Here is a 16,150-nt window from a genome sequence, read left to right as displayed (position 1 = left end):
AATACCAAGCTGTTTTTGTTATGATGGCTCTATAATAGAGCTTGAAGTCTGGTATTGCGATACCTCCTGCACTACTTCTTTTTCCTAGAATTGCTTTGGCTATTCTAGGTATTTTGCTGTTCTATATGAATTTATGGGTTGTTTTCTCTGTTTCAGTGAAGAATGTAGCTGGGATCTTGATGGGGATTGCATTGAATTTGTATAACATTTTGGGCAATATTCCCATTTTCACTACATTGATTCTGCCTACCCATGAGCATGGGAGGTCTTTCCATCTCCTGGTGTCCTCTTTGATTTCCCTTTTTAGGTTTTTATAGTTTTCATTAAACAGGTTATTCATGTCTTTAGTTAGGTTAACCCCTAGGTAATTTTTTCTTTTTTTAGCTATTGCAAATGGTATTATTTCCATAATATCCTTTTCTACTTTTACATTGCTGGGGTACAGAAAAGCTGCTGACTTTTGTGGATTGATTTTGTATCCTGCTACTTTGCCAAAATGGTTTATTAGTTCTAGGCATTTGGGGACTGAGTTTTTTGGGTCCTTCAGATATAAGATCATGTCATCTGCAAATACGGATAGTTTGATTTCTTCTTTGCCAATGTGGATCTCTTTGATGTCCTCCTCTTGCCTTATTGTTATGGCTAGGGATTGCAGCACTATGTTGAATAGAAGTGGGGAGAGTGGACATCATTGTTTTGTTCCTGAATTTAAGGGAAATGGTTTTAGTTTCTCTCCATTTAATATGATATTAGAAGTTGGTCTGTTGTATATGGCTTTTATTGTTTTAAAGAATGTTCCCTCTGGGGCTGGGGATATGGCCTAGTGGCGAGAGAGCTTGCCTCGTATACATGAGGCCCTGGGTTCGATTCCCCAGCACCACATATACAGAAAATGGTCAGAAGTCGCGCTGTGGCTCAAGTGGCAGAGTGCTAGCCTTGAGCAAAAAGGAAGCCAGGGACAGTGCTCAGTCCAAGGCCCAGGACTGGCCAAAAAAAAAAAAGAAAAAGAAAAAGAAAAAGAAAAGAAAAGAATGTTCCCTCTATTCCTGTTCTCTCCAGGGCTTTTAATATGTATGGGTGTTGTATTTTCTCGAAGGCTTTTTGGGCATTGACTGAGATGATGATGTGGTTCTTGGTTTTAGCTCTGTTGATGTGGTGAATTATGTTTATTGATTTGCGGATGTTAAACCATCCTTGGGTCTGTGGGATGAAGCCTACTTGGTCATGACGTATAATTTTCTTGATCAGTTTCTGGATTCTGTTAGCTAATATTTTGTTGAGGAGCTTTGTGTCTGTGTTCATTAGTGATATTGGTCTGTAATTCTCTTTTTTTGTTGGGTCTTTGCCTGGTTATTTACCTGTTCTGATTTCATTCTTTTAATGTGTGCACTGAGGGCAATGATCTTGCCCCTCAGCACTGCCTTAGCTGTATCCCATAGGTGTCTTTGTGATGTAGTTTCAGTGTTGTTGTGGCTTATGAATTCGTTAATTTTGTCCTTAATTTGCTCTGTGACCCAAGTGTTAGATAACAGTGAGGGGTTTAGCCTCCAAGTATTTGTGCAGTCTCTGTGGTATCCTGTGTTATTGAGGGTTACCTTGATTCCACTGTGATCAGATAAAATACATGGGATAATGTCAATACTCTTGTATTTGTTGAGGTTCTTTGTGTGGACTATGACATGATCTACTTTGGAGCATGTTCCCCGGGCTGCTGAGAAGAATGTGTATTGGGTCTCTGTAGGGTGAAAAACTCTGTACAGATCTGCAGATTCATGTGGGATATGGTGTTATTTAGGTCTTCGGCTCCCTTGCTAATCCTCTGTGTGTTGGAACTGTCTCTTGGAGAGAGTGGAGTATTAAAATCTCCCACTATGATTGTATTTGGGTCTATCTTGTTCTGTAGTTTTGAAAGAATTTGTTTGACATATTTAGGGCCTCTTTTGTTCAGCGAGTATAAATTTATCAATGTGATATCTTGATTCTGGATTTTTCCTTGTATTTAAATGTAGTGCCCTTCTTTATCTTTTTGAACTGATTTTAGTGAGAAGTCTAGGTTGTCTGAAATCAGGATGGCTACCCCTGCCATTTTGGTAGGTGGGTTTTCTTGGAAGATCTTGCTCCATCCTTTCATTCAGAGCCTGTTTTTGTCCCTTGCTGTAAGATGGGTCTCTTGAAGACAACAGATAGCAATTTTTTGTTTACAGATCCACTCTGTCAGTCTACTCCTCTTTATCGGAGAATTTATATCATTTCTATTCAAAGAGATCATGGATAGGAGTGTTTTTTTTCCCTTCCATTTTCCTGTTAGGCTGTGTTTCCTCTCCCTTCTTTCTTGTCTTTATTGAGCTGCTCTTCCAGTTGGACAGTGGCTATTGTAGTTTCTTTCTGTTTCTGTCTGGGGGTCCTGTACGTTTTCTGTTATGTGGGGTTCCCCTCTTAGAATTTGCTGTAAGGCTGTTTTTTTATTCACATAATCCTTTAGTTCCTCTTTGCTATGGAAAGATCTGGTTTTTCCCTCAAATGTAAATTCTAATTTTGCTGGATATCTAATTCTGGGCTGGCAGTTGTTGGCCTGGAGTACTTGCATTGTGTTCTTCCAGGCTCTTCGTGTGTGGTAAGTTTGTGTGGAGAGGTCTGCTGTGATTCTGATCTTTTTTCCATTGTAATATAGTTCTTTCTTCGTTTTGGCTGCGTTCAAAATTTGCTACTTATTGTTGAGATCTGAGGCCTTGATAATAATGTGTCTAGGGCAGGATCTTCTAGGGTCCGGTCTGCCAGGTAACCTATATGCTTCTGTTATGTGGGTGCGGTTTTCCATTTTGAGATGGGGAAATTCTCTGTAATAATTGTATTGAATATGTGTTGTATACCTCTGCTCTGGTACTCCTCTCCTTCATCTATTCCGATTATACGCAGATTTTTATCTCTTCTCCCTGTCCACTAACTCCTAGATTAGTCTGACCTAAAGTTTGACAGTTTCTTGGAGTGTGGTAATCTTCTGGTCCTTGTCAGCTGAATCATCATCCAAAAGAGAGACTGGAGATTCAAAGTGATCAATTCTTTGAGATGTGGCTTCAAATGTGGTTTGCATTGAGGTGAGTGAGCCTGTTTATGGTTGCTAGATCAGATCTCATTGTGGTAATTTCTTCTTTTAATGAGTTGTGTTTTGAATCTATTTTTCCATGCACTTTGTTTCTCAGGATGTTAAGGTCTTCATTAATGGAGGAGTAGAATGTTTCTATTTTTGCTTCCATTTCTTTCTTGACTTCCTGAAGGTCCTTTGAGACTTCCATTCTAAACTCCTGGAATTGTTTTCTGAATTCGTTCCTGAGGCTTTCGATCATAGCTTTCTGCTATTTTAGCCTCAGTTTATTTATTCTCCATCTCCTCTTTGGTTGTACTGCTTTTCAGGGCTGGCGAGCTGGCTTGACCTTTCATAAAATGTGTAATATTTCTTTGTGATTTGTGCATCTGGAGTTTTTGCACTTTCAGGGGCCTGTAGGTGGCGACCTTGGCTTGGCTTTGTGCTGGTTCCCGCTGGTTCGTCAGCAGGGACTTGTTTGTATACTGGCTCCAGGTTTGAGTTTGGCTGTTGAACCTTACTGCCCTATGGGTCAGGTAGACATATATACAATATACAATGTATCAAGAACATATACAGTAGCCACATGGCCACGCCCGAGAAAGTTCGCCTAGGGCTTTAACTGTAATGTGGATATTAGACCATATGTTGACAGTAGTCTTATATGAGCGTACATACATAGCTTTTGAGCTATTGTATTCCCCTGAGAGGTCAATTTTTGACCTTTATATGTTGAGTAGTTGTTTGGTTTTAGTTACATACTGTTGGGTCGCTGCCCCAATCCTGTGGGGAATACTATTTGACAAGCAGTTTTTGGTTTCAAAGACTTGGTCCCTACTGTCTCTCCATCTCCCTTTGTTAACAGTCATATATCAGGGAGATCATGCCCCTTTGTTTTCTGTGTTCTAGGCTTGTCTCGCTCAACATTATTTGTTCGAGTTCTGACCATTTCCCTGCAAATAACAATATTTCACCATTCCTAATCGCTATGTAGTATTCCATTGTGTATAAGTACCATATTTTTTGGATCCATTCGTCTGTGGAGGGGCATCTGGGTTGTTTCCATATTTTGGCTATTGTGAATTGTGCCGCGATAAACATGGAAGTACGAATATCTTTTTGATATCTTGGGGTTTGTTGTTTAGGATAGATGCCTAGGAGTGGTATGGCTGGGTCATAGGGTAGGTCTATATTGAGCTTTTTGAGAAACCTCCATACTGTTCTCCAAAGTGGTTGTACTAATTTGCACGCCCACCAACAATGGAGAAGGGGGTCCTCTTTCCCCGCACCCCCTCCAGCATTTGTTGTTGCCTGAGTTCAGAGTATAGGCCATTCTAACTGGGGTGAGGTGGTATCTCAGGGTTGTTTTTATTTGCATTTCCTTTACTACCAGGGATGTTGAGCATTTCCTCATGTGTTTCTTTGCCATTTTTATATCTTCTCTTGTGAAGTCTCTCTTTAGCTCCTTTGCCCATTTCCTAATAGGTTTGTTGGGCTTGGAGGGGCTTAGTTTTTTGAGTTCTCTGTAGATGATAGATATCAGGCCTTTGTCTGTTGCTGTGCTGGTAAATATCCTTTCCCATATCGTTGGCTGTCTTTCTATTTTGGTGGCTATGTCCTTAGCTGTATAGAAACTTTTTTTTTTTTGTAGTAGTCCCATTTGTCAAGTCTTTCCCCTATTTGTTGTGCCCCTGGGACTATATTCAGGAAGTTCCTTCCTGTGCCTATAAGTTCTAGCGTCTTTCCTACTCTGTCCTTCAGTAGTTTCAAGGAGTCAGGTCTGATATTGAGGTCCTTGATCCATTTTGAGTTGATCTTGGTGCATGGTGATAGGCTTGGGTCTACTTTGAATTTTCTGCAGATGGCTGCCCAGTTCTCCCAGCACCAAGTTGAAGAGGCTATGTTTATTCCATTGTATGTCTTTAGCTCCTTTGTCGAATATCAGCTGGCTGTAAGAGTGCGGTTTTATTTCTGGATCTTCAATTCTAATCCATTGGTCTTCTGATCTGTTTTTGTACCAATACCATGCTGTTTTTGTTATGATGGCCTTGTAGTACAGCTTGAAGTCTGGTATTGTGATACCTCCTGCACTGCTTTTTTTTTTTTTTGCCTAGAATTGCTTTGGCTATTCTAGGTTTTTTGCTGTTCCATATGAATTTATGGGTTGTTTTCTCTATTTCAGTGAAGAATGTAGCTGGGATTTTGATGGGGATTGCATTGAATTTGTATAACAATTTGGGCAATATGGCCATTTTCACTATATTGATTCTGCCTACCCATGAGCATGGGAGGTCTTTCCATCTCCTTGTGTCTTCTTTGATTTCCCTTATTAGCTTTTTATAGTTTTCATTAAATAGGTCCGTCACATCATTGGTTAAGTTGATCCTAGGTACTTTATTCTTTTTTTGGCTACTGTAAATGGAATTGTTTCCATAATTTCCTTTTCTGTTTGTGTATTGCTGGTGTACAGAAAAGCTGCTGACTTTTGTGGATTGATTTTGTATCCTGCTACTTTGCCAAATCGGTCTATTAGGTGTAGGAGTTTGGGGACTGAGTTTTTTGGGTCCTTCAGATATAAGATCATGTCGTCTGCGAATAGGGATAACTTGATTTTTTCCTTGCCGATGTGGATCCCTTTGATGTCCTCCTCTGGCCTTATTGTTATGGCTAGGGATTCCAGCACTATGTTGAAAAGAAGTGGGGAGAGTGGGCATCCTTGTCTTGTTCCTGAGTTTAGGGGGAATGATTCAAGTTTCTCTCCATTTAATATGATATTAGCAGTTGGTCTGTTGTATATGGCTTTTATTGTTTTGAGGAATGTTCCAACTATTCCTGTTCTCTCCAAAGCTTTTAATAGGTATGGATGTTATATTTTGTCAAAGGCTTTTTGGGCATCGACTGAGATAACAATGTAATTCTTAATTTTAGATCTGTTTATGTGGTGAATTACGTTGATTGATTTACGGATGTTGAACCATCCTTATGACTGTGGGATGAAGCCTACTTGGTCATGATGTATGATTTTCTTAATCAGTTTCTGGATCCTGTTAGCTAATATTTTGTTGAGGAGCTTTGCGTCTGTGTTCATTAGTGATATTGGTCTGTAGTTCTCTTTTTTTTTTTTTGTTGGGTCTTTGCCTGGTTTGGGAATGAGTATGATATTAGCTTCGTAGAATGAGTTTGGGATTTCTCCCTCTGTTTCTATTTCGTGGGAGAGTTTGAGGAGTATTGGTATTAGCTCCTCACTAAAGGTTTTGTAGAATTCGTTGGTGAATCCATCTGGGCCTGGGCTTTTCTTTGTTGGGAGCTTCTTGATTACCTCCTGTATCTCACTGTATGTTATTGGTTTATTTAGTTGATTTATTTCTTCTTGGTTCAGTTTGGGCAGTTTGTACTTCTCTAAGAATTGATCCATTTCTGTGAAATTGTTTTTTTGCTAACAAACAGTACAAGAAATGTATCCAATGCCTAACGTATGAAACTGTAACCTCTCTGTACATCAGTTTGATAATAAAAATTTGAAAAAAAATTTGTTTTTTTGCTGAGTAGAGGTTTTGGAAATAGCTCCTTATGATTGTTTGAATATCGTGTGTACTTGTAATTTTTCCGGTGGAGTCCTTGATTTTACATATATGAGTTTCTTCTCTTCTTTTTTTTGTAAGTCTTGCAAGAGGTTTGTCAATTTTATTTATTTTCTCAAAGAACCAGCTTTTAGTCTTATTTATTTGTTGAATGGTCTTTCTATTTTCAATCAGATTTAGCTCTTCTTTAATCTTTGTGATCGCTCCCCTCATGCTCATTTTAGATTCTGTCATTTCTTGTTTCTCCAGTTGTTTTAGTTTCATCTTGAGGTTATTCACCTGCTCTGCTTCCATTCTTTTAATGTGAGTGCTGAGGGCAATGATCTTGCCCCTCAGTACTGCCTTAGCTGTGTCCCATAGGTTTCTTTGTGATGTGTTTTCATTGTCATTGTGGCTTATAAATTCGTTGATTTCATCTTTAATTTGGTCTGTGGCCCAAGTGTTGGATAGCAGTGTGGGGTTTAGCCTCCAAGAGTGTGTATAGCCTCTGTGGTATCTTTTGTTGTTGAGGGTTACCTTTAATCCACTGTGATCAGATATAATACATGGGATGACGTCAATACTTTTGTATTTGCTGAGGTTCTTTGTGTGGGCTATTTTGGAATGTGATCCATGGGCTGCTGAAAAGAAGGTGTATTGGGTCTCTGTAGGGTGGAAGATTCTGTATAGGTCTGTCAGATCCATTTGGGATATGGTGTTACTTATGTCCTCAGCTCCCTTGCTAATCCTCTGGGTTTTGGATCTGTCCCTTGGAGAGAGTGGGGCATTAAGGTCACCCACTATGATTGTGTTTGTGTCTATCTTGTTCTGTAATTGTGAGAATTTGCTTGACATATGTAGGGCCTCTTTTGTTTGGTGAGTATACATTTATCACAGTGATGTCTTGATTCTGGATTTTTCCTTGTATTAATATGTAGTGTCCTTCTTTGTCTTTTTGAGTTGATTTTAATGTAAAGTCCAGCTTGTCTGAGATCAGGATGGCTACACCTGCCGTTTTGGTAGGTGCGTTTGCTTGGTAGATCTTGCTCCATCCTTTCATTCGGAGCCTGTTTTTATCTCTTGCTGTAAGGTGGGTCTCTTGTAGACAGCAGATGTCAACTTTTTGTTTGCGGATCCATTCTGTCAGTCTGCTCCTCTTAATCGGGGAGCGTAAGCCATTTATATTTAAAGAGATCAAGGATAAGGGTGTTTTTTCTCCTTCCATTTTCTTGTTGGGCTGTCTTTTTCTTTTCTTTAGTGAGCTGTTCTTTCTGTTGGACTTTGGCTATTGTAGTTTCTTTCTGTTTCTGTCTGTGTGTCTTGTACGATCTCTGTTGGGTGGGGCTCCCCTCTTAGAATTCGCTCTGGGCTGGTTTTTTATTTACATACTCCTTTAGCTCCTCTTTGGTGTGGAAAGATCTGGTTTTCCCTTCGAATGTGAACTCCAATTTCGCTGGATATTTGATCTGAGGTTGCATATTTTTAGCCTGAAGTACTTGGATGGTGTTCTTCCACTCACTTCATGCTCTGTAAGTTTGTGTGGATTAGTCAGCTGTTATTCGAATCCTCTTCCCATTGTAGAAAATTTCTTTCTTTGCTTTGGCTGAATTCAGAATTTGCTCTTTAATCTTGAGGTCTGACGTCTTGAATATTATGTGCCTTGGGTGGCTTTTCTGGGGTCTGGCCTGCCAGGTGTCCTATAGGCTTCGGTTACCTGGATGGGGTCCCCTGTGGGATTGGGGAAGTTTTCTGCAATAACTTTATTGAGAACATGTTTAAGCCCTCTGCTCGGGTTTCGGCTCCTTCTTCTATTTTAGTTATGCGCAGATTATATCTCTTGTTTTTGTCCATTAGTTCCTGGATTAGTCTGCCCTGAAGCTTCACCTTTTCTTGGAGTGTGGTCATTGTCTGGTTGTTGTCGGTTGCTTCATCATCCAGGTGAGAGATTCTGGATTCCAGATGGTCAACTCTTTGTGTTATGGTTTCAATTGCGGAGTTTATGGATGTCAGAGAGCTATTTATGGTTGTCAGATCAGCTCTGATTGTGGAAATTTCTTCCTTTAAAGAGTTATATTTTAAATCTATTTTTTCATGCATTTCAATTCTCAGGATGTTAAGATTTTCTTTAAAGGAGGCTTGCATTGTATCCATTTTTGCTTCCATTTCTTTAAAGGAGGCTTGCATTGTATCCATTTTTGCTTCCATTTCTTTCTTGGCTTCCTGGGTGTCCTTCAAGATTTCTGCTCTAAACTCCTCGAATTGTTTTCTGATTTTATTTCTGACGCTTTCCATCATTCCTTTTAACATGGCCTCATTTGCTTTTTTATTCTCCATCTCCTCTTCAGTCGTGCTGCTTTTTGGAGTTGAGTTGGCTTGCTCTTTGATGAACTGTGTTATGTTTCTTTGTGATTTGTGCATCTGGAGATCTGTGGGTGGCTTCTCAGGTTTGGTTTGTAGCTCTGCCCTCCCTCCTGTGTAGGCATGTCTACCAGAGCAGGTGCTGCCGCTGTGGCCCCGCCCACCTGTGCGGGGTACGCCTACCAGAGCGGTCGCTGTCACCGGGGGTCCCGCCCACCTGTGCGCTGCGTGCCCACTACAACAGGCGCTGGCGCTGTGGCCCCGTCCACTTTAGCGGGGTACGCCTCCCAGAGCAAGCCCCAGGTTGTTGGGTTGTGTTTGCTCCCTCCCGCGAGTCCGTTGTGGGGGGCACAGTGGGATCAACTGTCCGCTGTGAGGGGGGAGGGCGTGATCAGGCCCAGGTGTCCCTGCTGTGCTGGTATTGCCCACCAGAGCCTGTGATTTTAGTTGTAAGAGTCTGTGAGGTCCAGGCGCCTCGGGTGGGGCTTGCACTGCCGGCCGTCCCCCAGCCCCTGTTGAGAAGGGGACAGGGCCAATTCGGCCCATTCAGGATCCTGTGTGGCCTTGGGGCTGCTCTGCCCTTCCCCTGATAAACTGACTTCCCAGCGCCTGATGGGAGCTTCCCGCCTGATTTGGGGGTTCTTTGTTCCCTCGGGGTGGGGAGGGGGAGGGAGGGAGATCTAGCTCCTTTGTAGGGCTTGGGTCTCTTATAGCTGATCTCCCATTGGGGGAGGGTGTAATGGGGGACTCACTGATCCTGGATTGTGTGTGTGTCCCGTGCAGCTGTTGGTCCTTCAGGGGGTGGCGAAGTGGCGTCGTGGCGTCCCTGGTTCCCCCCTTCTGCCGCGCTGGGTTCCCCAGCCGCCGTCGTATGTCTTGGTCTGCACCCTCCCTAGTGACCGTGGGGTCTCCTGCTGTCTGGATTCTGCGCTCCCGGCAGCCTGTCTGCCGATCGCTGGGTTCTCCTTTGCCAGCCTGGCCCTGTTCGGGCCAGGGTCGGCTGGTGGGGGGAGGGTGTCCCGGAGATTCCCCGGCTCCGTGTAGGTTTTTGGCTCTTCTTTTTTACTCCTTTGTGTTTTCCTGCATATCTCCACTGCTTTTGACTGCTGATATTGCTGGGTTCTTGAAGGGGTGTTGGGTATTGGAGTTCCCAGCTCGCTATTCAGTTGGAGCGAGTTGGGGTGCTTCCCTACTGTGTCGGCGCCATCTTTCTCCTCCCCTATGTAATTTCTTGAACTTAACTTTATCATTCAATATTATATATTTAAGATGTATTACATTTTGTTGAGTTTTGCCATAGTTTATGTTCTGTTTTCAATTTTGTGACTGTTTGATTGGTATTTTCCTTTTCAGTCCTAGAATTTTAACTCTGGGCCTGGCTTTTTTTCCCCTGAGCTTTTATGCTCCAGGGTAGCATTCTACCACTTGAGCTACAGCCCCACTTCCAGCTTTTTGATGGTTAATTGAAAACAAGAGTCTCAGGGAGCCAGATGCCAGTGGCTCATGCCTGTAATTCTAGATATTCAGGAGGCTGAGATCTGAGGATCATGGTTCAAAAGCCATCTGGGGTAGGAAAATGTGAGACTCTTATCTCCAGTTACCCAGCAGAAAACCAGAAGTGGAGCTGTATCTTAAGTGGTAGTGAGCTAGCCTTGAGCAGAAGAGCTCAGGCCCAGAGAAGCCCCATGACGAACTTACAAAAAACAAAACAAAACAAAAAAAAAACCATACTTTTGTCCCCACGGATGGTCTAAAATTATCCTTTGAGGAAGCAAGCATAGAATAAATGGAAAGCAAAACTAAAAGGAGAGTATAGATATGGAGCCATTAAGGAAAGTCTTTAGTCAAGGCTAAAAAAGGAACTTGAAGAAAAAAACTACATATTAAACCTCTCTAGTTCATTCAGAGGTTACTGATTCAAGTGTTATTCTAAGTAGGTTAGGAGAGCATCTTTGGTGAGCCCAACTGTTCTCAAAGTGTGATCTCTGAACCAGTAACATCAATAAGACCTATGATCTTGCAACATTGTATGATTGTAATCCCCACCACAGATCTCCTGTCTCAGAAATTCTGGGGCCCAGTTTATGTGTGAACATGTCCTTTAGGTCATGTTGCCAACAAGTCCAAATTAGAGAATCATTGGTTTAGATGGTCCTTAAGAGATAATCCTCAGTAAACATTAGATTTCCTTTTTATGAGGTAAGGATTCACTACATAACTCAAGATGGCCTTGAATGCAAAAATCCTCCTGCTTTAGTCTTTAAAGTGCTGAGATTATAGGTAGGAACCACCATCCCTGAATGGTCTTAGAATTTTTGAAACATGAAATATTGTTCCATTCTTTCCAAAGAATCATTAAAATTATAATTATTTACTTGTAAACTATTCACACCAATTACAGATCATGTGAGTCCACTAAGGACATATTCAAGACAATTTATCAGGCGGTTTAAATTATAACAAATGTAGAAAAAAAACTTGTAGCTCAAATTACCTTTCTAAGGAGTCAGAGTTAATAATATTTTCCTATATTTTGGTTAAGATTCATATACTTTAAGGCAAACCTAACCAAAGTAAATATATAGGTCTGCTATGGCTTGTGGAAATTATCCCTTTCTACATGTGCTTTCAGGTTCTTGGCTGTGAAGCAAAAATCCATTTGAAGTACAGAATTTAAAAAACTGATCCAGGCACCTGGCTCACACCTTTAATCCTAGAAACACAGGAAGCTAGGATCTGAGAATCATAGTTCAAAGCCAGCCCAAGCAGAAGAGTCCACGGGACTCCATTTCCAATTAAGCAGCAAAATGCAGGACTGGAAGCATGACTTGAGTTGTAGAGTACTGCCTATCTGAATGAGAATGGCCGTTAATTCAAACCCAAGTACCAACACACACAAAAACAAATAAATAACAACAAAACTGCTGCCTCTCTAAACATACTAGTATGAGAAAATAATGCAGTTTCAAATGCTTTGTAATTTTATAAATTTTTTGTAACATACGTTTGTTTTACTTTGCAAACCAAATGTACAATTGCATTACTTAGTTTTTTGCTAAATAAAATTGCTAATTACACTTAGAAAATCCTGAGGGGCTGGCAATATGGCTTAGCGATAGAGTGCTTGCTTAGCATGCACAAAGCCCTGGGTTTGATTCCTCAGCAACACATAAACAGAAAAAAGCAGGAAGTGGCACTGTGGCTTGCCTTGAGCAAAAAGAAGCCAGGTAGAGTGCAGAGGCACTAAGTCCAAGCCACAGGACTGGCAAAAAACAAAGAAAGAAAGAAAGAAAGAAAACCCTTCCTGAATGGGAACTTCTGATGAGCCAGGTACTTATGGTAATGCATGTAATCCTAGATACTCACTAGGCTGAGATCTGAGGATCATGGTTCAAACCCAGCCTAAACAGGAAGTCTCTGAGGCTCTTCTCTCCAATTAGCCACAAAAAGCCAGAAGTGGAGCTGTGCCTCAAGTGGTAGAGCACTACTTGAAGCACAAAAGCTCAGGGACAGTACCCAGGCTCAGAGTTGAAGACCCAGGATGAGAGAGATAGTAAAGACAGAAGAGAAAGAGAGGAGAGAAAGAGGAGAGAGAGGGAGAGAGAGAGAAAGGAAGCAAGAGAGAGAGACAGAGAGAAAGAGAAAGAATCTTCTGAGAGATGTCTCAGAGGATTAGGAGTATGTACTTTGAAAATTCTCAGGTTGGGGCTGTCAAGGTGGCTTAGCAGCATGCATGAAGCCCTGGGTTCGATTCCTCACCACCACATAAACAGAGAAGGCCAGAAGTGGCACTGTGGCTCAAGAGTAGAGTGCTAGCCTTGTTCAAAAATAAGCCAGGGACAGTGCTCAGGCCCCAAGTTCAAGCCCCAGGACTGGCATAGAAAAAAACAAGAAAATTCCTAGGTTGCCACTTCAACAAAAATAATCACAAGAAGCCAAGAACGAACCAAAAGAAATTTATCCAAACTAGTGGAGAAATTTTCTATCAGTTTCTCTTTTTGTTAGTAATTATTTCTACAAATACTGTATTAAGTATGTCATGTACAATTGTTTATCACTAGACTACTAGAAACTTTTGGAATTTGAGGTTAATCTGCATGAAGAACAAAAGGTATAGCTCAAGTGGTAAAGCATCAACCATAAGTATGAAAAGGTGAATGAGCGCTGAGTTCAAGGTCCAGTAGAAAGAGAAAAATAAATCTGCACCAATACCTTGGTAATATCTGGCTCCATGGCATCCTCTAATTGTCCCATTAACTTAGATATCTCAAATTTAGGGACACAATTTTGCTCCTCACACCTTCTAATCTGTTGCTGAAGTTCTGCATTTTCATTTTTCATCCCGTCAATATGCTGCTGAAGTTTTGTATTCTTAGCCTTTTCATGTTCACATGTGAATAGCAAATTTTTAACTTGCATGATCAACTTCTCAACTTTTAATTTCAATTTCCGTTTTTCTCTCAGGCTTTCTTTTTCCTGTTTCTGGAATTCCTCTTGTAAAGTCAAAAGCTCTTGTTCTCGGGTCTCTTTTTCCCTTTCTAACAAGTCCAAAGCAGAAGTGGTGGCCATCTCCAATTCTCCTTTAAGTTGTTGCAGGCTTTTGATCTCCTCCTCTTTCTTGCACAAGGTTTTGTCCATTTCTATACACTGATCTACAGAGAAGTTTTTCTCTTGCATTTCAGCAAGAAAGCTTTCCTGTAAATGAAGATAATTGGCCTTGATCTTTTTAAGCTGCAGTTGTAAAGTTTCTTTCTCTTTCTTGGTCTCCTGAAGATGTTTTTGGGTGTCACTGAAAATCTCTTGCAAATTCTGCAATTTCTTGTTAGTATCACTCTTCTCTAGCATTACGTTGTATTTGTCTTCAATTAATTCCTCGATATTCTCCTTTAGTTTGCTTATGATATCAACAAATGTCTGCTGTTTGGTGATCTTTGTCTGTAATTCTTTAACCTGCTTCCCTAAATGCTCATTTTGATACTGGAGGTCTTGGATCTGCAGAAGCTGCTTTCTGTTAGTATGTTTTAATTTTTTTAAGACTTCATTTAAAGCCAAGTCCTCTTCCAGAGGCCATAAGGTTTCAATGTCTTGCCCCAAGGCAGGTGTCAGGCAGTGTTTCAAACCATTCCTTGGGTTGCCCACTGGAGACGAAGAGATGGCAATCCCTATGTTTTCCACACCTGCCACTGTCACTTCCTCCTGGTGACTGACATCCCTGGAATTCTGTATTTCTTTTGAAGAAACTTCAGTCTGTAAATTATAGTAAATAAAATAAATGTGAAAGGGTATAGAGGGTCTGGAGCTCAGGTGTCGGATAGAGCTCACCCTAGTTTGGTTTCCTCAGCAACTAAATAATATTACCTATTTCCAGTAATAATAGCTACTTAACAAAGTATTAGTTGCTGAAAATATGTATAGCTCCTAACAAGCAAGCAAAATATAACCAGTATGTATATGATAAACATGTAACATATTTATCCACAAAAGATGAGAATATCATTTGATGCTCTCTATTTTCTAAGATACAAACTTTTATGATGCTTTGATTTCAAATTAATGACAACAAATAAATATATCAATTACCCTATAGACTACAAAAATTATAAAATTAATTCACTGAAACCATTACTTCACTATGCTACAACTCTATGAACATTACAATAACAGACAGACAAGCCTCATGGTTGACTTTATGCCCACAATACAGGATTTCTTGGGGGGAGGGTTAAAAAAGGATATTCAATTGTGGTATGGAACACTGAAATTAAGCACCCAGTAAGATCTATCAGTAAGAGTAGTAGTAGATTAATTTGGATACCCAGGCAATGCGTTTTTTTTTTTTGCCTAGTTTTTAAATTTATTTATTAATTGAACACAAATTTTTTTTTGACAAGGTGTTGTGCAAAAAGGGTACAGTTACATAGTAGGGCAGTGTGTACATTTCTTGTGATATCTTATGCCCTGTTTTTCTTTCCATTCTCTAGGTCAGGTAGACATATATACAATATATGATGTATCAAGAACATATACAGTAGCCACATGGCCAGGCCCAAGAAAATTCACCTAGGGCTTTAAATGTAATGTCGATATTAGACAATATGTCGACAGTAGTCTTATATGCACGTACATACATAGCTTTTGAGCTATTGTATTCCACTGAGAGGTCAAATTTTGACCTTTATATGTTGAGTAGTTGTTTGGTTTTAGTTACATACTGTTGGGTTGCTCCCCCAATCCTTTGGGAAATACTATTTGACAAGTAGTTTTTGGTTTCACAGACCTGGTCTCTACTGTCCATCTCCCTTTCTTAACAGTCATATATCAGGGAGATCATGCCCCCTTTGTTTGCTGTGTTCTAGGCTTGTCTCGCTCAACATTATTTGTTCAAGTTCTGACCATTTCCCTGTGAATAACAATATTTCACCATTCCTAATTGCTATGTAGTTCTCCATTGTCAGGCAATGCGTTTTTAATGATTTTTCATTGATCTGGGATAAAAGCAATCTTTTGTTTTTTGGCCAGTCCTAGGCTTTGGACTCAGGGCCTGAGCACCATCCGTGGCTTCTTCCCACTCAAGGCTAGCACTCTGCCACCTGAGCCACAGCGCCCCTTCTGGCTGTTTTCCATATATGTGGTGCTGGGGAATCGAACCGAGAGCTTCATGTGTAGGAGGCAAGCACTCTTGCCACTAGGCCATATTCCCAGCCCCGATAAAAGCAATCTTGTTGTGGCCTCCTAGACCCCAAGATGCCTGACCTATAGCACCTCTCCATCCTTATCAACCGTAGTCTTCTTTTTCCCTGAAATTGTTTTTTTTTTTTTTTAAACACTAGGCTTCCTTCAAGTCCTACTCTGTACCATGATTCCAAAAGACACAGAGGGTTTGCAGATGCTGTTCCTCATGCACAAAATGCTTGCCCACCCCCAGTTACCTAATGAATTACATATACTTTAAAACTCAGCTTAATGACCACTTCTTTTGGAAAGCACCCCCAGACTCCCTGACCAGATCTGTATCATGAGAGTAGATCATCAGCCAACTTTTATATAGCTTTTACCATTGCTGCATACTGTGGGATTATTTGTCTCTCTCCTCTATTGTTATTTTCATGAAGACAAGAACCATGTTTTCTTTTTAACCAGTACATAACCA

The 16,150-nt window shown here is 40.7% G+C and overlaps 1 protein-coding gene across 1 annotated transcript in view; it reads right to left on the bottom strand.

The window, feature by feature from the left end:
- Nucleotides 1-16,150, bottom strand: part of Cage1 (cancer antigen 1) — a 64,328-nt gene that overhangs the window by 32,040 nt on the left and 16,138 nt on the right. Inside the window, exon 5 of the mRNA XM_048348550.1 lies at nt 13,213-14,247. Coding sequence (XP_048204507.1) covers nt 13,213-14,247 — 1,035 coding nt within the window. The remainder of the gene's footprint in view (nt 1-13,212; nt 14,248-16,150) is intronic.

Source organism: Perognathus longimembris, chromosome 6, assembly GCF_023159225.1.
Source record: "Perognathus longimembris pacificus isolate PPM17 chromosome 6, ASM2315922v1, whole genome shotgun sequence".
Lineage (NCBI taxonomy): Eukaryota > Metazoa > Chordata > Mammalia > Rodentia > Heteromyidae > Perognathus > Perognathus longimembris.
Note: the sequence above shows the minus strand (reverse complement) of the source record. Positions and strands in the feature narration are given on the sequence as shown.